At 40.1% G+C, this 22,475-nt stretch overlaps 6 protein-coding genes across 6 annotated transcripts; 3 read left to right on the top strand and 3 right to left on the bottom strand.

Moving 5' to 3' along the window:
- Positions 1 to 805: 805 nt before the first annotated feature.
- On the top strand, positions 806 to 7,521 carry LOC141823142 (kinesin-like protein KIN-5A; the record flags this gene model as incomplete). Its single annotated transcript, XM_074710405.1, has 22 exons — positions 806 to 936; positions 1,035 to 1,164; positions 1,234 to 1,392; positions 1,432 to 1,680; positions 1,859 to 1,956; positions 2,042 to 2,198; positions 2,277 to 2,346; positions 2,677 to 2,753; positions 2,872 to 2,925; positions 2,998 to 3,078; positions 3,161 to 3,272; positions 3,587 to 3,673; positions 3,798 to 3,973; positions 4,137 to 4,298; positions 4,386 to 4,493; positions 4,583 to 4,741; positions 4,857 to 4,940; positions 6,172 to 6,377; positions 6,463 to 6,564; positions 6,646 to 6,755; positions 6,826 to 6,977; positions 7,059 to 7,521. Coding segments are annotated over 22 exons (2,877 nt in total), but the record flags the coding sequence as incomplete, so codon positions are not given.
- A 1,155-nt stretch (positions 7,522 to 8,676) lies between these two features.
- On the bottom strand, positions 8,677 to 9,259 carry LOC141823141 (uncharacterized). The gene is made up of 2 exons (XM_074710404.1): positions 8,909 to 9,259; positions 8,677 to 8,835 (listed from the first exon to the last, which is right to left on the bottom strand). Exons 1-2 carry the CDS (start codon positions 9,257 to 9,259, stop codon positions 8,677 to 8,679), a joined length of 510 nt encoding a protein of 169 aa, XP_074566505.1.
- Positions 9,260 to 12,160: 2,901 nt separating this feature from the next.
- Positions 12,161 to 12,868, top strand: LOC141825426 (histone H4). The gene is made up of 2 exons (XM_074712809.1): positions 12,161 to 12,238; positions 12,320 to 12,868. The coding sequence occupies exon 2, from the start codon at positions 12,353 to 12,355 to the stop codon at positions 12,662 to 12,664; it is 312 nt and encodes a 103-aa protein (XP_074568910.1). The 5' UTR covers positions 12,161 to 12,238; positions 12,320 to 12,352; the 3' UTR covers positions 12,665 to 12,868.
- A 95-nt stretch (positions 12,869 to 12,963) lies between these two features.
- Positions 12,964 to 13,677, bottom strand: LOC141825425 (uncharacterized). The gene has a single exon (XM_074712808.1). It carries the CDS (start codon positions 13,640 to 13,642, stop codon positions 13,079 to 13,081), a length of 564 nt encoding a protein of 187 aa, XP_074568909.1. The 5' UTR covers positions 13,643 to 13,677; the 3' UTR covers positions 12,964 to 13,078.
- A 142-nt stretch (positions 13,678 to 13,819) lies between these two features.
- Positions 13,820 to 17,114, bottom strand: LOC141824580 (receptor-like protein kinase HERK 1). Its single transcript, XM_074711888.1, has one exon. The coding sequence runs from the start codon at positions 16,513 to 16,515 to the stop codon at positions 14,023 to 14,025; it is 2,493 nt and encodes an 830-aa protein (XP_074567989.1). The 5' UTR covers positions 16,516 to 17,114; the 3' UTR covers positions 13,820 to 14,022.
- Positions 17,115 to 19,192: 2,078 nt separating this feature from the next.
- LOC141825151 (putative pectate lyase 4) lies at positions 19,193 to 21,548 on the top strand. The gene is made up of 5 exons (XM_074712539.1): positions 19,193 to 19,445; positions 20,125 to 20,476; positions 20,728 to 20,938; positions 21,023 to 21,091; positions 21,229 to 21,548. Exons 1-5 carry the CDS (start codon positions 19,319 to 19,321, stop codon positions 21,448 to 21,450), a joined length of 981 nt encoding a protein of 326 aa, XP_074568640.1. The 5' UTR covers positions 19,193 to 19,318; the 3' UTR covers positions 21,451 to 21,548.
- The last annotated feature ends 927 nt before the right edge of the window (positions 21,549 to 22,475 follow it).

Here is a 22,475-nt window from a genome sequence, read left to right as displayed (position 1 = left end):
TCTAACGGTCGGATGACGGCACGAACGGCTAATTGACGGCGCCAGTGACGGATTCCGTCACAATTCAAACCCAGCCAACCTGTACGGCACTAATTTAATCCCATGAATTCTAATTTCATTTGTTTTTTCATTTAACTTCATCGTCCACCTCTCCTTGTTCTCACTCCCTCGTTTCCTCCGCGATTCGATCCGTCTCCGGCACTCCAAAATCCTCTTTTGACTGCAAAATCTCACAGGAGATCTGGTGCAGTGATCGGAGGGGTGAGAGAGGAGAGAGAGCCCGACGACGAATCGCTCTTCGGCTCTTTCTGACCCGGTAATTGGCGTCGGCTGAAGATCTTTGGATTCTAGCATTCTCTCCCAGATTTGTCGATCGCGTCGATAGTTCACGCCTTGATCTATTCGTAGTGCGTTGTTTTCCCCTAAAGGTTTCTCCGCCTCCTCGACATTGTCCTTTTTTAGGGTGCCGCTAGCGGTCCCGAGTTTATTCATGATGGGGTTTTGGTTGGAATTGGCTGTATTTTTCGTCTTTTCTCAAATCGAGATGTTAATTTTCTGCACTATTTGATCTTTTTTCCCGTGCGGCTTCAGCTGATGAGTAAGGATCTTGAGCTTTTGAATCGTTGTTTTCCGAGATTTGTCTTTAATTTCCTGATCCAGAAACACAAATAATGAAGCATCTGGGGTTAAATAACTCTTGGTATTTATTTTGAAAATTTGACGAGATGTTAAAGATTAGGATCTTCATGTCCCAGGTAGAAGGTTGATGGATAGCTTGCAAAGGAAAGGGGGATTTGTCCCGGTGTCTCCCTCACAGACTCCCAGGTCCATTGAAAAGCACGGAAGAGAATTCCGATCGTTTGACGGGAGTGGTAACTTGAGTGGCAAGTTTGATAAGGAGAAGGGGGTCAATGTCCAAGTCATCCTGAGATGCAGGTGAAAATACTTCGGCGTGGAAGAGATGAGACTTGTACCTCGTATATTTATGGTTTTGCTTTACTGAATTTATGTATATTTTGATTGCACAATTTCAGGCCATTAAATGATGATGAGAAAAAGGGGAACACCCAGGTGGTCATATCCTGCAATGAGCACCGTCGAGAAGTTTCAGCTGCTCAGAATATTGCTAATAAGCTGATTGACAGAACCTTTACCTTCGACAAGGTATCTGGAAGCTCTGGCTTCAATATTTTGTCAATATACCTTTTACTATAATATATATTTGAAATGTAGGTTTTTGGCCCAACCTCAAAGCAAAAGGATTTGTTTGACCAAGCTGTTGCTCCTATAGTGAATGAAGTTCTTGAAGGCTACAATTGCACCATATTTGCATATGGGCAGACAGGCACGGGAAAAACCTATACAATGGAAGGCGGAGGAAGGAAAGCAAAGGTAGGCTTTCCCTGACATTATAAACTGAAACAATTGATGAGAGGATTGGAGGAGGAGGTTGTCTATACTGCTGGTGAAATCTACAAAATCTTGGACAAAGGGTCTGCAAAAAGGCGGACTGCAGAGACTTTACTAAACAAACAGAGCAGCAGATCCCACTCAATCTTTTCCATTACAATTCACATCAAGGAGATTACTCCCGAAGGAGAAGAAATGATTAAATCTGGAAAACTTAATCTTGTTGATCTTGCTGGTTCAGAAAATATATCACGATCTGGAGCTAGAGATGTGAGTAAATATTTCATTTTTACAATAAAGAAAGTAGGAATAGTTTTTTGCTAATTGATACTTTTCTGTTTTCCCCTGTAAAATTGGCTATCAATTGCAGTTCTTGCCACCCATTTTCATCATATTTACCTAACTTCATTCATATTAATTTTGAGTTCATGAACATCCACAACTACAGGGTAGAGCAAGGGAAGCAGGGGAGATAAATAAAAGTTTGCTCACACTTGGCCGTGTAATTAATGCTCTTGTTGAGCATTCTGGCCATATTCCATATAGGTAATATCTAAAACTTATTGTCTTAGTTTTTATCTCTTGCATGTCTTGATCCTTTATAGGCTGAATTTTGCCTATTTTGTTTCAGAGACAGCAAATTGACCAGGTTACTTCGTGACTCCTTGGGTGGAAAAACTAAAACTTGTATTATTGCCACTGTATCCCCTTCCATTCTTTGTTTGGAGGAGACTCTGAGTACCTTGGATTATGCACACCGTGCAAAGAATATCAAAAATAAGCCTGAGGTCCTCAATTCTTTTAGCTTCTTTCTTGTTATCACATTATCTTTGTGCAGATTTAATAGTTGTTAAATTATACCACAGGTTAACCAAAAGATGATGAAATCTGCAATGATCAAAGATTTATATGCAGAAATTGACCGACTTAAACAAGGTGATTATTTATGCTTTTATATAATCTTTAATTGTTCTCACAGTTCTTTAATTTGACATATCATGCTGCAAGTTGAGGCATCCAATCCAATAGTCTCCGATACACTTGATGCCTTGTAACGTTCACAGTGATTAAGAGCTCCTGATCAATCCCGAAGCCATTCTTTATGCATTCTGGTTTACTAAAACGCTGCTTCCATTTAGTTGTTTATCACTCTGCATGCGAGCTAAAAGCATTCTTTTAGTTGTCAGTGAATGCATTTTTTTTCCTTTTATAACTATCAAACAGTTATGTGATTTGTGTCTTTTGTTGGAAAATTACATACAACAGAGGTATTTGCTGCAAGGGAGAAGAATGGCATTTACATACCACGTGATAGGTACTTAATTGAAGAAGCTGAGAAGAAGGTTGGTTTTGAATTATTTACTTAGATTTTCTCTTAGTTTATGTTAATTGCTAAACTGTTGTACTTTACATTCACATCTTTGCTCGGATCATCCCATTTAATGCTGTGACTCAATTCAGGCCATGACTGACAAAATAGAAAAGCTGGAAGTTGATTTGAACTCAAAGGATAAGGTGCACGGATTTACATAATAAAATGGTATTCTTTTCTTCTGTAGAGGTTTGGATCTGATTATTGTTTTGCAGCAATTAGTTGGGCTTCATGAGCTTTATAATTCACAAAAGATTCTTAGTGCAGATTTAAGTGACAAACTAGAAAAAACTCAGGTAAGTTCTGTTTGATTAGCACAAATGATTATATTATTCCTGACTCCTGGCTAGTGTCTATATAATTTTTGAAATGGAGCAGAAAAAACTGGTGGACACTGAAGACGCTTACTCGGACCTAGAAGAAAGATATCACCAAGCAAACTCTAGAATAAAAGAAAAGGAGTTTTTGATATCTAATCTCCTTAAGTCAGGTGACATGGGACATTTTGTTTTCTGGTTTAAATCTTAGAAATTGACAGAATTTCCTTTGAACTATTCTGCCATCTATCTGTTCAAACAAACATTTTACACTGAATTTCCTGCATCCATAATGCTTGTAAATGTCATTGTTCGCAACAAAAAATCTTGTGACATCTATCACAAATTGTCATGCAATCATGTACTATTACAGTTGTGATAGCCTTCAGTATCTGTTTTAGAAACAATTTGTTGCTTCTTGGCTAGTTTAGTATTATCGATATTATTTTATTATAGTGCTTAATGCCTCTAAAAATTGTTGCAACAGAGAAGGCGCTTGTTGAGCAAGCTTATGATCTTAGAGCAGAGCTAGAAAATACAGCTGCTGATGTTTCTGAATTGTTCTCTAAAATAGGTGTGTACCTACATACTAATTCTTCTCATGCTCTTTATTGTTGTTTCCTTCATTCACCCTTTTTCCTCTTGGTAAGATGCACTCTCAACCACTAATAGGCACAAGCTTTTCATTTGATTTATAGAACGGAAAAATAAAGTTGAGGAAGGAAACAGAGTACTTGTCCAAAATTTCCAATCCCTGCTAACCCAACAACTGGACACCTTGCATAAAGCTGTCTCAGCTTCAGTAGTAGAACAGGAGAACAAACTGAAAGAAATGGAGGAGGACACGCAATCTTTTGTCTCTACAAAAGCCAAGGTATTACTACATTATATGTTTTTAAAAATGATTTTGTAAAATCTGATCTTATTTCATTCATTCTTGATAGTTTCTTGTAAACATGTTCTAATAAGTACCTGAATCCTCTGTAGATTATCTATATTGAGCAGCTGTGTTTTATAATAACTTCTTTGATACACAGGCAACAAATGATCTTAGACTACATGTTGAAAGGCTCAAAAATATGTATGGGTCTAGGATCAGATCTTTGGATGATTTAGCTGCTGAGATTGATAACAATTCCGGAGACACCCTTGGCAGATTGAATTCCCAAGTGTTAAAGCATTCTTCGGCTCTTGAGGATGTAATAATCATTTTACTCTGAGGCTATGTTAACTTTTCAGAGATATCTCTCACTATAATTTAACATATACATCTGTGATTCATGTAGTGCTTCAAAGGAATAGCATTGGAGGCAGACCATCTTCTAAATGAACTTCAGCTGAGTTTGTCTCAACAAGAGGATAAGTTGGCTATGTTTGCTCAGCAGCAACGTCAGGTAGATGGCTATCAGAAATCCACAAAGTTAACAAATGGGACATGTTAGGGAATACCAGACAATGATTTTTTCCTTTTGTGAATGCACAGGGTCATCTTAGAGCTGTTGAATCTACAAGGTCCATTTCTAAGATTACATCTGTTTTTTTCCAATCCCTGGATAATCATGCATCCAAATTAACCATGATCATGGAAGAATCACAAACTATGCAAAACCAACAACTGCATGAACTTGAGAAGAAGTTTGAGGTAACTCCATGTTGACCAGCAGCAATACTAGATAGATGTACTATGACATGTTCTTTCTTTTTGGAAAAAAAATAACCTCAAGTTCTTACTTCTTGATTATTGTGTATTCTTGTAGGAATGTGCTGCCAGGGAAGAGAAGCAATTATTGGAAAAGGTGGCAGAGATGCTAGCCAGTTCAAGTGCTAGGAAGAAGAAGCTGGTATATGAGCTACCACTTTTAATAGACATGAAATGTGTACCAATTTATAATGATAGTGCAATATGTATTGCTTTAGGGAAATGATAATAAGGCTAATCCTGCATTTTGCTTATTATGTCTGCTTTCACATTTTTTTCATTTGCATCCAGAGACTATATACCCTATAGGAGTAGAACAATATCTGAAATTTGGCGACAACAAGAATCATAGATGAATTAGACAATACTGTCATTCTCAATATACCTGCACTAGTTTGGATAGACAAATATCTGGATGTTCAATACTGCACAAGGAGATTATCAAGAAGTATCACAGAATATGAAGAATTATACAAAACTGTTATTTTAAAGTTCATATTTGTTATATATTGATGTTATCAGGCCAATCATTCCTATTGGGAGTTCGGGACCTATTTGTGCCATTTATTGTAATTTAGACTCTTAGATGCTTATAAGAAAGGATAAAAGCTGAATTTTGTTATCAAGAACTAGCATAGAACATTAAATACTCAATGCTTTGCATATATAGATGTACCTATAATAGTTTGAATAGACATATTTGCATGTGAATGTTAGATACTTGATAAGGAAATTAGTTACTGTGTTATGCCTCAGGACAACGAAACTATTAAAATCATATTGCACATAAATTGTCTTACAACAATCGGAGTTACATAAAGTGAAAAATGGCCAATCAACAATAGTCAAACACAAATTCCTTGATACCAATTCCTATAAGGATATAGGAATCATGGCAATGAACTATTAACATTGCTAAGTAGGATTTCCTAGATATTAAGGTCAAGCATTGAGGCCTGAGAAATCAAGAAAGCAATTGACAAAACACCATGCAATTAAAGAGACAAACAGGATGTCATGAATCAACAACACGTGATGTGCATATAGAGTTAGCATTGAGTTTAATAACATGAGAATAATAGCAATCAGTATATCAAGTAAAAAAAATTGCTACAAGCATATGCTTGAGAAGCACGGATGAACTTTAATAGCAGTTGATTCATATCATCATCTATCCAAATGAAAATGAGGAAGAAAAATTAAACAGCATCCGTCCGTCCATCCATCCTTTTAAGTCAGGCTGCCCTTGATCTCTCAAAGTTGTTCTATCAAGTGTCATCCCGCTGCTAAGTGTTTAATTTAACATTCATCAAAAGAAAGAAATGATTACTGCCTTTTTACTTCATATTTCAAGTTTTGTGTGTCATTTTTAGGTTCAAACAGCTGTTGACAGCCTCCGCACTACTGATGTTGAGAGAACAAGTAATTTACAAAGGGAAATGTTGGCCGCTCATGACTTTACTTGTTCTATAAAAGAACAGTGGAAAAAATACACAGATGATTCAGAAACTCACTACCTCGAAGATACTGCATCAGTAGAAAGCGACAAAAATGGTCTGGAAGAAGGTTTCAGAATCTGGTAGGTGTAGAGAGTAGAAAGAAATTTCTTCCTCATGGCTTTAGTATTCCTTCTTATTTATTTGCTATTTTCTTTTCACTTTCAGCAAGGCAAAGACCAAAATGGGTGCCCAGCAGTGGATAGATGCTCAAAATTCCCTGCTGAAGCTCGGTGAAGGACATGTATTGTCAGTAGATTCAATTATTAGGTATGCTGATTGATTTATGACATCTGAGAATTTCTGTTCTCCTGCTGGTTATCGAAGCTTTTCTCATTAATCTTCGTGCAGGAGTGGGTTGGATGCTAATCAACTTCTCCGTGCCAAGTTGTCATCTTCTGTTTCATCAACCCTTGAAGATGTTGATGTTTCAAACAAGGACCTTCTATCCTCCATTGACTGTAAGTCATACCTGTGATATTGCTTCCTAATATTTTTAGAATCAGTATCCAATAACTTACAATCCAACAGGTTCATTCAAACTCGACCAAGATGCATGTGCCAACATTGATTCCATGCTTGTTCCCTGTCATGGTGAACTGAGAGAATTAAAGAGTGGCCATTACCATAAGATTGCAGAGATAACTGACAACACAGGGAAGTGTCTTCGAGAAGAATATGTGGTAAGTTAATATGAGGCCTTGTTCTGCCAGTTGAAATTTTTACTTAACCTTAATTAACTGTGCTTATAACAAACTGATCAGGTGGATGAACCAACCTGTTCGACCCCAAAGCGTCGACCGATCAATCTGCTCAGTGCAGCATCCATCGAGGACCTGCGCACTCCAGCTTTTGAGGAACTACTAAAGTTGTTCTGGGAAGCAACCCCAACTAAGATGGCAAATGGTGATGCAAAAAACTACTCCGGAACAAATGAGCCAAGGGATTCCAGAGCCCCACTAACTGCCATCAACTAGGGCCAAGAAGTTAGTTGTTCTTGAATGATGGCATGTACAAAGGTATAATTTGGCACGGAACACGTTCGAAGATTCTTTATCCGATTGGTTAAGGGTTTATTAACCCAGAATCGAGCTGTTTGTAAAGAGGAATGAGGTTCTATATTGCATGGTTGTACTAGTCTAGAATAAGTAGATTAATTATTTCATACATGAGCAATGAGTTGTTCTTCAATTGGTTGCTAATCCAGTGTATTTTAAGTGGGTTTAATGTTTGGTCAATGAACAATAACCGAGATAAATGTTGAAGTTTAACCAAATCAGAGCTCAAACAAAAAGCCCAAAATGTGTAAGTAATTAAAATCACTGAAGTCTTCTCTAACTACAGAGAAAAAGGTGGAATCCGCCACCTTAGTGGCTTCACACGGTCGGTCCCACGATCATCTGTAAGGAGGTAAATCGAGAAATTACAGTTGGTTATGACGATTATTAAGTCTTTTCTAACTTATATTTTAAGTGGGTTTAATGTTTGGGAATTTATGCATCTTGTAGATACTACAAGACAATGATTCCAGGTTACAGTAGGATTATAATAAAAAATGATTCCACATTGGCGAAGAGAATCCAGATTGTGAATGATATTCATGCTGAGAGGGATCCTTAAGGTTAATGTAATGTTTGTGAGCTTTTTTATATTTTGTTTAAAAATAAATATATAAAAAGAAACCTGGCCACTTGAGGACTTCATTCTTCAATCAGATATATAAAAATGAACTTGGTTACCTACAGACTTGGTTTATTCCGTTTTCATGAACAAAATTATATATAATATAATCTAAAGCTCTATTATGATAGAATTTATTAATTCTTAATTCAACTATAAAATATATTACACAAGAGTATGCTTATTAGTATGATTCAACTATAAAAAGTTCTTAAGTTTGTTGTATTTAGATGCGTAAGGAATATAGTTGTTTATTATTATAAGAATTATGATTGTAGATCATTTATGATATTTGTTAATCAGGAGGAAATCTTCAATAACGTTCTTCTTAATCATAATTAGTCAATGAAATAAACACTTGCTACTCTATATCATGCACCTTGAATGGGCTCTCGCTTAATTCATATACAAAATCCTGTTTGACTAATATATTCTTTAAGTGTAATGATTGAATGTAATTTCTCTGTTCTGAGCCTCTGATTCCATTGTAGATAGAGATCTGAAGCCCTGTCTCAGATTTAAACAAAAACAATTAATGTAATTAACATAAGATCAGCAAGTTAATTATAACCATGCACGCCATGCATGCATATATGCATGCAAACAGATAACGTACAGCATTACAGATATAATATCAGACCACTCCTATCTTTCATAATAATGTTAATTATTTAATTAGAGAGCGTAATTTTCCCCTAATTACTAACTAATTCCTTGTGGTTGCGCCATTAGAGGCACTGCTGCAGCCTTCGGTTCTTCTTCCTCCGCCCCTGCACTACTGCTGCTGTTCGTGGGGAAGAGATCAAGCGTTTTGAGAGGCGCCCTGCAGCAACCAAAGTTCGTTTCTCCAGTATTGGCCTCCTGTAATTTGTAAAACTCTCAACAAATTTAATCGAGTGAAAGATTAACACTCCAAATTAGTTGATCAATTAACCTGGTTGTTGAGAAATATTGGAGGAGTTGGAGCCGGGTGATAATGTTGCAGAGCATGGTGAGCAGCAATCAGAGGCGGGGGATTGTTGAAGAAGGAGCGTTGGCAGTAGAGGAGATGGTGGTAGTGGCGGCTGAGCCTTCGCCGGAGCTTCTGCCTCTCCCTGGCCTTGTGGTTCTGGAACCAGTAAAAGACGTTCTTCCCTTCGATCCTACCGTAGCACGACAGTTGCGCGGTGATCTGCTGGATCTGGGCGGCGTTGGGAGTCCGCACGCCGCTCCGGTACATCTCCTCCAGTAGCATAACCTGCTCCGGCGTCGGACACCACCTAGTCGTCGAGCCACCCGAAGCCATTCCTTAATTCTCTCTTTCTTTCTCTCTCTCTCTGCTATGGCACGTAACGAGCTTGAAGGTGTATTTATAATACGCAGTGAGGGATGTCATCATGTGATCACTTCTTCAGAGTTGGTGTTGGAATTCAAACTGATCACTGCTTCAGAGTTGATGTTGGATGGAATTCAAATTGTATTTTTTTTTTCATAAAATTTTCGATTCCATTGTAGATAGATAGAGATAGAGAGAGCATGGTGCCTTAATTGGTTGGCAGACGAGGGGAGTTGACAAAGAAGAGAGAGGGGGGAATGACACGAAGCTTAGCACACGCCTTTTTGTCGACTGATTGATGCAGAGTTGGGAGTGACGTACTTTATTAACGTTACTGAATTATAAGATCATGATGATCAACCTTTACTGCTGCCATTTCTTAACCTTTTTTTTAATCATTCCGTATCATAAATTTGCTAATGAATTCCCACCTTTAAAATCACACAAATAGCTTTTAACCATCTTAAATAAAAGACCAAAGATGGACTGGCCATTCCTATAAACGTTTTGGTTGCATAAGAATGGAAATGATATATATGAATGTACTTAATATTTGATCGTATCAGACACATGTAATATATAATGCAATTTACAACTGCAGGCCTAGTATACATACTTTCTGTTCCTAGAGATTTCAAGCCCAGTACAGTAGTTAAGTTTGCTTTGGTAATGTGTTCTAAGTATAGGATATAGTAGTACTCTAAGAGCAAGGCATTTATAGCTACTCCTACACTCATGCATGCTTGAATCCCAAAGATTATATATTAATTTAGCTAGATTAATTCATGGAGCTTAATTACATATAGCTAGAGAAGAAAGAGGGTTTGTCATGCTCGTGCATAGGTCCAAACTCCCAGAATGACTGAGTGAGAGAAACATAGAGAGGGATTACGTATCCTTATTTGTTGCCATCTAAATGAATTAGCAGCTTTAATTTGTTGTGGGTGCATCAAATTAGTTCCCAAGTTAATTATACTAATGAATTGCTCCCAGTTACCAAGAGAATTCATGTCTCAGAAGTAGACTAGTTCAGAGATCCCTTTTCCTCCTAATCGTACTGGAGTTGAATGCTTTTTGACTTGTCGAAAGATGTCATTAATTAATCAACGTTTATAGGAGCGACCAGCCTGGGAAACATAAACCAACAAGGGTACATAATTCTTGATACATTTACAAGTCAACCAACTGTCCTTCTTCTTCTTCTACATAATTAAACCTGTTCTGTCTCTTTGCATTTGTCATCTGAGGCTGTGCATCCTGCCTGCAAACAGACGTACGCCTGCAGCTTTTCTGAACTCTTATCAGTGACAAGATGTGGGTATCAGTATCGAGTATCGACGACGTTGGAACATTTCAACGTAGGAGAGAATGGCAGCAGAGCCGTGATATGCTCACTTCATTGAAACTGTAGCATGCATGGCTGCAGCTACCTACATACTATTACTGATCCAGTTCAGACATTGCATTTAAAGCCCCTCGAATCAAACAGACATGGATTATATTAGTGCAGCTTTGCAGGCCTCGATCCACTGTAGCAGATGTTGCATGCATGCATGCATGTAAACAGAGGATATACATATATAAATTTAGGATAGAGAGTTTAGTGTAGTAGGAATAGGTAGGCGTATAGGAGATGGGGGCTACAAGAGCATCAGAGGAAGTGAAGGCACGGAAAGGCAGTGGGCGACATGACTGGTCTTGTAAGTACTGATCATCTCATTCTCTTCTTACCCACGCAATCTTTTTCTTTTGTTTCCTTCTTGTGATTATATATGTGACTGTAGCTTTACTATGGGTGTTTCTGTGCGTGGTTAATTTATGATCATCTCGACATCCCAATCTTTTGTCTTTACCGATAATATTCTACCTTGTTTACAGTATCTCTTTTACACTTATATATATATATATATATATAATCATGTAGTTTAGAAAACTAAACTAAATTCATTAATAGGAAATTAAATAAACGAGGGAGGGCAAACTCACTGACATATATGATAAGGTCAAGTAGTATAATCTTTGTATGATTAAGTTCATTTTAGAGAATTTCAATTTTATTATTAACTGTTTATCCTAACTTTAATTTATGGTTTCATTCCCGGCAGCTCTTATCTATTAGTTATATACAATAATCTTGTTTGCATTGTACATGATTATTTATACACAATAAGAATTTTTAACCAGTAAGCAAAATTCCTATACCCATATTAATTTCAATGTGAAAGTAACAAGGATAAACTAAGTCTAATATCTAATAGTATTATTATATGAATTTGGGCTCTTAAGTTCTAGTAAAGAGTTATTCAGATTTGATTAACATGGTCATTGTTGAAATAGCGAAAAGGAGTGAAGAAAGTTGATGGCGAAGAATTTTTTTTTTTTTGAAAATTATTTTATGTTATGGACCCTTAATTATTGGGTTAACACACACACCCATACAATTCATATTGGGGCAGAAAGAATTTGAAAGCCTACATAAAGGCCCATGAAAATTCAAAATTGTTAAATCCATTCGCTTTCTCGCGGGTTCACTGGGCCAAATTTGTCAGCCCAGTTAGTTTTCGTTGTTCTAATTACAGTCAAACTCGAGAATCGTTTAGTATTTTGATATTTTATATATAATATAGAGATTTTTTCTCGAATTTTCAATTTTACTATACAAATAAAAATTGGAGCGAAATAAAAGGAGAATACTTCACATCCTAAAAAAACTCGATCTAAATCCGAAAAAATCAATTTGATTCGGTTTTTTTATTTCGAGGGATCCGTGTGAATTCTATTAACGCGTCATCCGCCGTCCGTTTCCTGTTCATCAAGGGTGTAGATTTACACTGCTCCGCTCCACGGTTGCTCCTTGCGCGCATTGCCCTAGCTATAAAAGGCCGCTCGCACCCGACCCGATTCAACCCCATCGCTTCCTCCAAGTTTCGCAGATCTCGCAGCCTTCAGGTACGCCTCGATCGACGTTTCTCAGCTTTCCAGCTTCAAATCCTTGTTTGTTTGCCGTAAATCATCCTCGAATTTGTGCAGAAATCAGTAGATCGATCGCTCGATTCGGCGGCGATGTCTGGAAGAGGGAAGGGCGGCAAGGGATTGGGCAAGGGCGGCGCGAAGCGCCACCGCAAAGTGCTTCGCGACAACATCCAGGGCATCACCAAGCCGGCGATCCGGCGCCTGGCAAGGAGGGGCGGCGTGAAGCGCATCAGCGGCCTGATCTACGAGGAGACGCGCGGCGTCCTCAAGATCTTCCTCGAGAATGTGATCCGTGACGCCGTGACCTACACGGAGCACGCCCGGAGGAAGACCGTCACCGCCATGGACGTCGTCTATGCGCTGAAGAGGCAGGGAAGGACTCTCTATGGGTTCGGTGGTTAATCAGACATGCCTATTTACTGGAAATCTTACAAAGTAGTTAGATTGTTGTTAGAATCGATGTGTAATGTGTGTGGAGTTTGATCGTGCTGCCTGATATTACTAATCTGAGTTCTTAGATTTCCAGAAGTAGATTTAAATATCATTTAAGCGACTTTATAATGTATTTTCAATTATCAAGCAAGTAATATCAAAGTTGCTTAACCCTATTCGTGTCTTGGCGTTTAAAAATCTGTTGATATTTTCGATCGATCGAGCCTTTTCTGAATTGCCGTTTTGATTGTATAGAAAAAAAGAGAAACTGAAATCAAAAGGTAAACTTGTATAATTAATAAACAGTGGAATGCCATTAGAAACAAATTAAACCTGGCCAACATGGCGATGGCAAGCATCGTCGGCGATGACGAGGGAATAAGGCTATTTTTCCGGCCAGACGCTGATCTTCTCCTTCTCAAACTTGATGAAGAGAGTGCCCGCCGCGGCGACGGTGTAGATCTGTATGAAGATGATCGCCGGTGAGTGGTAGCGGAGCAGTGCCTGCCCCGTCCCCAGCTCCACCAGCAGCAGTGCCGCCAGTCCCAGCCCGGCTAGCCTCCCGTTCAGGCGCTCGCTGTAGGGAGTAAATCCAGCTTCCACCGTCACGCCTCCCGCTGCCACCGGCGCCCGCAGCGGCACCGGAGGCAGCAGCACGCTGCCCTTCTTTGTGCCCCCGCCGCCGGGGGCTTTCCGGGATTTACGTTGCTCCGCCTTCTTCCCGGAGCCGCTGCGGTACTTGACTCGGATCTGGTTCAGCCGCTTCTCAAAGGATGGATCGTCGTCGACGACTGGTGACTCCGCGGAGGCGTCGAGCTCGGCGGGGGCGTCTTCGTCGGCAGCGGCAAGCGGGGCGGCCGAGATGAGGGGCTTTCTTCTGGCGACGACGGCGGCCGGCGGCGCGTTGAGGGTGGATGGGAACGGGCTGCAGATTTTGAGAGCGGCCATTGCTCTGCTCCTCGCTATCGTTTTGGACTGGCGTCGGCTTGCTATTCTTGTGTGCTTGTTGTAGTCCACGTAAGTAGATAAGTTTTTTTGTTTTCTCACAAATTCGATAATCCTTATATATATATTATTTTAAATAAATATATAGTATTACCAAATTAGTAAACATGTCCTTAGGATTTCTAGAAAAATAAATGATTTAAAGATTCTGACAGATATTACATTAAATGACTAAATTTATGCACGAAACATTTTAGTACAAAATAGATATTGCCACAGAGTTTTGCGTATGTAAATAGAAAGAACCATATATAGTATAATCCTCCTCGACCCTGCTATCCTGCGCTATTCAAACATTGTAAAATGACAACACTTTGATCGACCTACCTTCCCTCGGACTTGATCAACTGAGAGAAAACTTTGCTCATGGAAACGTCAGAGAGATCATTCAGCAGGGCCGTTGCGGCTTCTCGCGCCGGCGGCGCGCTCTCGTAGGCGCTGATGTTCTGAACCCGTGGCGAAAGTTCAGTTATCTGGTTGATACTGTTGACCTCCGAGACGGCGCCGGCGTCTGCGTCATGAAGCTGAAGAGCGTACTCCAAGTTCCACAGGACGTCGCCCATCGAGGGGCGCTCCACGCCGGAATCCGCCAGGCATTTCTCGATGGTTTCCCCAAATTTCTTCAAGGATTCAGGCCTGATCGACCCCGCGATACAAGAATCGACGATGTGCTCCAGCTCTCCCCTCTTGTGCCACTTCATCCCCATTTCCGCCAAGTTCACCATCTCTCTCGGAAGGGTCGGGTCGATGACCGGCCTCGCACACAGCACTTCGAGCAGAACTACCCCAAACGAGTACACGTCCGATTTCTCGGTCAGCTGCTGCCTCCGGAAGTACTCGGGGTCGAGGTAGCCGAAGCTCCCTTTGACGGCGGTACTGACATGAGTCTGATCCAGCTCTGGCCCAGTCTTCGATAGCCCGAAGTCAGCCACCTTCGCCAAGAGATTCTCGTCGAGTAAAATGTTTGCGGATTTGACGTCGCGGTGGATGATCGCTTTCGCTTGACCTGTATGGAGGTAGTGCAATCCTCTAGCTGCTCCGATGCAGATTTCCAACCTCTGCTGCCAACTAAGAGCAGGCATGTCCGAACCATAAAGATGGCTCTTGAGGCTGCCCTTCTCCATGTATTCATAAACGAGAATCATCTCGTTCTTCTCGTCACAGTATCCGATGAGAGAAACGAGATGACGATGGCGCAAGCGCGACAGCAGTTCAATCTCGGTGTGGAACTCATTGATGCCCTGTTGAGACTTGGGGTTTCCCCTTTTCACTGCAACTTGCGTGTCGTCTCTCAGCACGCCTTTGTAGACCTTCCCGAATCCTCCGACGCCGATCACCCGATTCTCGTCGAAGTTGCTGGTCGCTTCTTGCAGGATGGCAAAAGACAGACGATAGCCAAAGTTTCCGTTCAGACCAAGTGTAACTGCAGTTCCATTAGAAGTGCGGCTTCCTGCGCTATGCGAGGTGAAGCCATTGATGGAGAAAGGCACCCAAGACTTGGAATACTGTTCCTTAAGCTTCCTCTTTCGAAGGATGACGCAAAGAGCAACAGCAACGATGGCCACCACAACGGCTCCAAGTACTGGAGCCACTATGATGACAAGGTTCTTCTTCGAACCAGGTGGTGTGACTGGAGAACCACCAGACCCGATCTTCATGATCTCGAGCCCATTGAGTATGCCATCAGGCAAAACACCATTAATATCTGAAGGACCAATGCTGATATTAAGTTCAGTACCTGATGCATCACTTGCCTCCCAAACATAGTCCATATAAACAGGGGTTGCCAACTGCCTATTTGTATAGCTAGAAAGATCTAGATCGGGAGCTACGAGCCAGGAATTGATATAAACATTGAACAAGAGGTCTCCAGCAGCATTACTGACTATGTCACAGAAATGAAACCTCACCAAGTAGGCTGAGTTAGCATCCACAGGGAACTGCCATGTCATGTTGAATCTAGCATTTGAAGTATTTGCGGGAAGCAATCTCGCTGCTGTCGCATACACTGTATCTGGAGCAGTCTCCTGAGTTGCTCCTCCTTCCATATGATTGATTCTTCCTGAAAAGGCAACTGGTGCTGAAAGCGAGTTGTTGAACGGCGACTTCTGATCGGTGTCCCAAGTTCTCCACAGAGTATCATTGTTGGGGAAAACCTGAGGCCCGCCCATGTTGACCCGGTAAATCTTCTGCAACAACTGACTTGACAGACCCTGGTAGCTGCCTGGAGGATCAACGACGGTAGCAGTATCTGCGATTAAGGTTTCAGGGACAGATACGACTTCTATAGCATTCACGAAGGCGAGGGAATTGTTTGCCGTTGGTGCAAATGTAAGGGAGAGAGTATTGCTATCGATGTTCACCAAGAACTCCTCGACGGCTGCAGAATTCGCCTGAGGCTGGAAATGGTCGAGGAGGAGGACATCTTGGGTCGACACAGTGAAGGTTGCAGAAGTGAGATTGAAGCTTCCGTAAACTGAAGGGAAGAAGTAGAGGCGAACGAAGTGTCTGCCTTGGGCATTGATTTGGAAGGAGTAGGAGGAGGGCACAGTGAATACCCGGGCATTTTGATACAGGGCAGTGCCGTAGGCGGAGGCGGGCACAGAGACGGAGGTGTTGGCTAGGTTGTTCGAGGAGGGAGTCAAGGTCGAAGAAACGGAAACATCGGAGACGAAAATTCGATCGTAGATGGTTGTATCGGTCAAGGAACCACAATCAATCAGGTAATTGTCTGCAGGAGTAAATGCACCATGGATGCATCTGATTGAAACAAGCATAAAGATGATGCAGCTCACTCCAATGGCTTTCATGGCCATTAGCAGATAAACTTAACAGAAACGGGAGTCTGTTGGAAAACCCTTTTCTTTTTTCGTCGACAATGGAGATTAGAGATGCAGTTCAACTATGCGGGAGAAATTAAGACAGAAGACCACTTTATTTTGAAAAGAAAAAGTAGGTCTGAGAGCATCTATTTCACTGCAAACGCCATTGATTTGCGGCTGATGCAGGGCCAGGCAAAGAAAGAAGACAAAGAAACCGATGCCAGAAATGGAGGAGCCCTAAATCGCCGCAGCAAGCAATGAAACTACGACGAAAATCCAGCCGATATTAAACCAGAAACATGGATTCAACGTCAAGCGACAGCAAAACAACTCAAGAGAGGCACAAAAAGAGGAGATTCGACAGGGAAAAGAAAGGAAAGGCGGCACCTTTGGAACTCAGGATCACCGGGAAATCTGCAATGACTGATCCTAAGTCTGATCGCTGCCCTCCTTCGACCGCTCGTGATGGGCGTCACAGATGACACAAGGAGAGAAAACAGGCCAAGAATCCAGGAGTCTGTTTAGAGGAGCGCAATGAGATGAATGGCTCAACAAAACTGCTACCTGGTGCAATAAACAACGCAGTAGCTGGCGATGAACTAATTAATTGAAGTAAAGTGCACGAAATGAGGTTTGGCGAAGTGATTAAGAAGACGATGAGGAGGAGGAGGAGGAGGAGGAGCAGGGTTGGCTGAGTTGTTTGTCGCCATCATTGTCAAAGTCTCGACGATGACAGCTTTCAGACGCACCAATTCCGGCCATTAATTGAGCTCACGTTACAGACGACATTCTTGTTTCCGTTTCCATTCATCAACGTCGAAACTCGGGAAGGAGAAATTCTTACTCAATCTTGCGGAATTAAATAAAATATTGAGGATAAAACAAAAGCAAAACGGCATTTTTTTAATTTCTAAAATCGCATTACTACTTTCATAATTATCAAAAGGAGTTAATAATTAATACCAAAACTATTTAATCTTTTTTATAAGATAATTAAGATAAAAAACTCTACCACTTGTTTTATATTAGCTGTAATCCTCTCTCTCTCTCTCTCTCTCTCTATATATATATATAGTACACTTACGTCCACAATTAGCTAACACCATGTTACTCTCACATGCAGCGACTGAAATAAATCTAAAAAAAATTAGGAAAATCAACTCACTTCGATAATTTTGATTTAACCAGAATTTTGATAAATTTATAAACACTCCAAGTGTTTGGACATTGGTCCTTTCAACATCATTGTAGCTTCACAAATGGTGTTCCGCATGACGTTCGAAATTAATTTAAAAAAGATGATGACTTGTGAATATAAACAACTAAGAGTTTGGTTCCACTAATTAATTTAAAAGTGTCACATTACTTAAATATGTAAATAGATGGCATAAATTGTCTTTAAATAATTATGTAAACTTTTCCCACCTCCCTAACACTATCTGATGAAGCTGTCAGTTAGTTAAAGGAGGTCTTATGAACTCTAATAACAGGGTGTCTATTGAAACCGCGTGAAGGATTATTTATTATTTTATTTTATTCGAGGACGAAGAGAATACGTATTTTTTTAATAAATAAATAAATAAATAAAAATATATTTATTATATCCGGCGTAATTTGCGGCGTGGCGGTGAAATGAGCATGTGATGGTAAAGTCAAAAAGATATTAAAAAATAAAAAATAAATTTAGATAAATTTATAATTTCAAACAACCATACTTACAAATGACACGTTAGCTAACGCAGTTACGTTCGCATGGATTCTACGCTAAGAGCATCCGCAACGCTCGTGACGTTATAACGCCTTTAACCAGTGGTCGATTAGGTCCACTAACACGTAGTTGAGTGGTGGTCGCAATGGTCGACCACGTGGTCGATCACCATACACACTATGCAGCCTCTACGAACATGTTAATATTAAAAAAATAAAAATAAAAAGCACGGGCCCACCTATTAACGCTGAACGCGTTCAATACCTCACTCCTCTCTCGTCTTCCCTCACTCTTCCACGTTGCTCCTAATCTGCTATTAACGCCCGATTAATAGCGCGTTGCGGATGCTCTAACGCTATTTGTCGTTTTGCGCGTTAGGTTAATTCTCTTCCGCGTTAATTGAAATAATACTATAATTGTCGATCTGTTTAGATGGGTCAGATAATTTAATTAGGGCATTTGGGGATGGATAATTCGTAGAGGTTTAGACCAAAAGTCCAATTGGGTTGGCCTGCCCGACGAGACTAATTAAGCCCATTTAAGCCAGCTGAACTAGTTGGGCTAGTTGGAGCAGAAGGCCATGGCACTGGTGGAGAAGAGGCGGCGGCGGCGGTGGCGAAGAGGGAGGAGCGGAGCAATCGCCGCCCTCCCTGGTTGCGATTAGTAGACATGAGTCAAGTCGACCGTGTCCTTTTCCAAAGTCCACGTGAGGATCGCCGGAAATCCAAAAGGCGGACCGGGTCAAGAGTGCAGGTCAAAAGAAAGACCTAACAGAAAGGCCATGGCCGGAGAGGAGGTCAGGTCACACGAGGAATAAGAACGTCGGGCTTGAAATTTGATGGAGATTATGAATTAATGGAGGATCAAACTGAAAAATTGGAATTTTCTCATTAAATTATAGTATTTCTCACCCATGGCTTCTGCGTCTGCATAAGGCGAATTTGGGCGGCGATCGGTGGGTGGGAGGTTGTCGGTGGCTCTGCTGATTCTTGATCCAGGCGCCCTCACAATCGCGCCGCGCTCCCTCCGCACCCCGCTCCTCTGGGGCCTCCTCCCTCCGCTTGGAGAGGTGCGGCTTCCACCGCCTTGATGGGCGCCTTGCCTTACGCTCACGTCGATACGAGCTTGCGTGCCCTCGCCGGACAAGCAGAAGGCTTCGGCCGCTTCGCTATCGGAGGCCTCCATGGACCGGTCTATTATGTCACCTCCTTGGCAGGTTCCTTCTCCCCTTCGCATTTCGTTGCTTGCTAGGGTTTCGTGTCAGTTTAATTATGCTCTATCTCATCATCTATCGTTATTGATTGCGCCAATCTTGTCCTTGACAGCTCTTCTTTTTTGGTGAATAATGCGCGAAAGTTTCTGCTTTTGTAACTAAGATCGTCCTTTTTTCTGTGTAATGCACGAAAGTTTCTTTCTTTGTCACTAAAATCGGTGCTTTTTTCAGCAACAACTTTCATACTTAACATCCTATGCGTTGTTAAGCTGGGATCATCTCACTAATAAATAGAAGGAATGTGTTGACTGCTACAACTTATTGCTTTTTCAGAACTCGAGTTGAAGTTTCTACTCTTGCATTTTGTCTCAGTAGCTAGAAAAGTATGCTTAGATTCCACTAGAAATTCTACATAATTTTGCTATGATGTGTTTTCCCCCCTTCTTTCTGACCACATAAAATGAGAAAAACATGGATAAAAAATTGGATTGAATCTACTTTAGGAAAAGGTCTTCTAGTTTGTCAGTTGGATTGAGTTTGTCGTCTCATTCTATACAATGTAGAGTATCAAAAGTGTTTTGTATTGTTGTGACTTTGTGGGATCAATTACGGCTAAAGTGCATTTTTATAATGTTCCTTCTTCTCATATTCCATTTTGAATTGATCCTGTTGTCAATCGTAGATGATGGCCCTGGTTCACTTCGTGAGGCATGCCGCATTAGAGAACCACTCTGGATTGTTTTTGAAGTTTCAGGAACCATTCACCTTTCTTCATACCTGAGGGTGTCGTCATATAAGACAATTGATGGTCGAGGACAGAGGATAAAATTGACTGGCAAAGGTTTACAACTGAAACAATGTGAACATGTAATCATTTGCAATCTGGAATTTGAAGGTGGTAGAGGGCATGATGTCGATGGTATTCAGATAAAGCCCAAGTCGATGCATATTTGGATAGACCGCTGCAGCTTACAAGATTATGATGATGGACTGATCGATATCACTCGCGAAAGTACTGATATCACTGTTTCAAGGTGATGTAATATACTAATTTTTCTCTGTGATTATAGATTAATTGTCCTTGTAGAAGTTTCTGTTTCGTTTGGTGTATATTCTGATACTATTGCAGTTGCGGCAATCTTTTCTGAAATTCCTTTTGCAAAATCTGCAACCTCATCAAGAAATCTCGTCGATATGGTTTCTTCTTGCAATATATTAGCATAATATAGTTAGTGGTGATCACTGCAAGAATCGCTGTATGCTTCTCATTCCCATGTTTGAACAGATGCCGCTTCGCCAATCATGACAAGACGATGCTTATTGGAGCAGACAGCAGTCATGTTACTGATAGATGTATTCGTGTTACCATTCACCATTGCTTCTTCGACGGAACAAGACAGAGACAACCTCGACTTAGATTTGGCAAAGTTCACCTTTACAACAATTACACAAGAAACTGGAGCATATATGCTGTCTGTGCCAGTGTAGAAGCACAGGTCCTTTCTAATTTAAACTAGATAAGCACTAGTTTGTTTCTGTTCTACTCAGAATACCTGATTGACCTTTTTCTCTGGCTCCAGATCTTGTCTCAATGCAATATTTATGAAGCAGGAGAAAAGAAGTTGGTATTTAAGTACATGCCTGAGAAGGTAATTCTTGTTCGATTACAACATGAATCATGCCTGAGAAGTTGGTGTTTCATTCTAAATGAGCTATGAACATTTCCATGTTGAATTTCTTAAGAATCTAGCGAGCCTTGGTAATTAGGTGTATGTCGTTGGCGCAGGCAGCCGATCGGGAAGAGGTGAATGCGGGTTGGATAAGGTCTGAAGGCGACATGTTTCTGAATGGCACCCAGCTTGGGTTGTTAGATGCTGGTGCTCAAAGTGTTTTCGATCCCTCAGAACATTATCCACCATGGACTGTGGAACCTGCATCAATGGCTCTTAAAGAAGTCCTTCAATTATGCACTGGATGGCAAGCTATCCCAAGGCCAAATGATTGTTGAAACAATCATGTCTGTTGAACTATGTGATTTGATTTTGATGTTTGCAAACTTGAGGGGTTTTTGAAGTAGGTTGTAGATGAATCATAATTCGGGAAGGTCTGTATTCGATTTGATAAGATTTCATTTATATTCATTCAATAAAAAAATAAAGAAATTTGAATGCTAGTGACTTGGGTTTGTTAACATTTATAAATAAGTTCATTTATATTTATTTGAATATAAATAATATAATATTTTATAATTTTAAGTTATTTGTGATATATTAAAATACAAAAAATATCAGCTTTATATATATTAAATTAATATATATTTTAAAATTATATGGATAATATCTAATTGAATTTGATTAAAAAAATTGAGTTCAAAAGTTTAAATAATCTCGATGTAATTTCTCAAGTTTTATGTTTCACGGTTGCAACGACGCAGGGAAGGGGAAGCATGGAACAAAAACCTAAGGTGTAGCAGCTGAATTAATAACCGAACGGTAGAATTACATCCATGGAATAAAAATCTATACGAAAGGACTTTTCATGGAGATGGCTGTTAAGTCAAGATCCGTTGGATCGTACTTTTCATGGAGATGGTTGTTAAGTCAAGATCAGTTGGACAGTAGTATCAATGAAATTGTCTTCAACTGTAGGTTACACTTCCTAGTTAATCAAAATATTTATGAATCGATTACAGACAGATTAATTTTTTTTCATCGCGGACGGAACTATACTACAGATTAATTTTTTTTCATCGCAGGCGGAACAATTCGTCATTAATATTTCTTAATTTATCCTGATGAGTAATGAAAAACTTTCATTAAAATTAATCAATTCAAATAATTAAATATCTAAATTCTCTATAATGTGAATGAAATTAAATCACTAATTAATTAATAGTTCACATTAATTTCCATTTAATCTCTTAGAAATAATGACTTTAAGAAGGCTATCAAAAAGTCTGTATGAAAGTTTGCTATGAATTATTTTCATTGAAAAAAAATCTTATATAAAAGGTCCTTTGTAAAGTTTGCTATG

This window comes from Curcuma longa, chromosome 3, assembly GCF_044706935.1.
Source record: "Curcuma longa cultivar G26 ecotype Majalengka, Jawa Barat chromosome 3, ITB_CL_G26_1.1, whole genome shotgun sequence".
Lineage (NCBI taxonomy): Eukaryota > Viridiplantae > Streptophyta > Magnoliopsida > Zingiberales > Zingiberaceae > Curcuma > Curcuma longa.
This window is presented reverse-complemented; position numbering and strand designations above follow the sequence as displayed.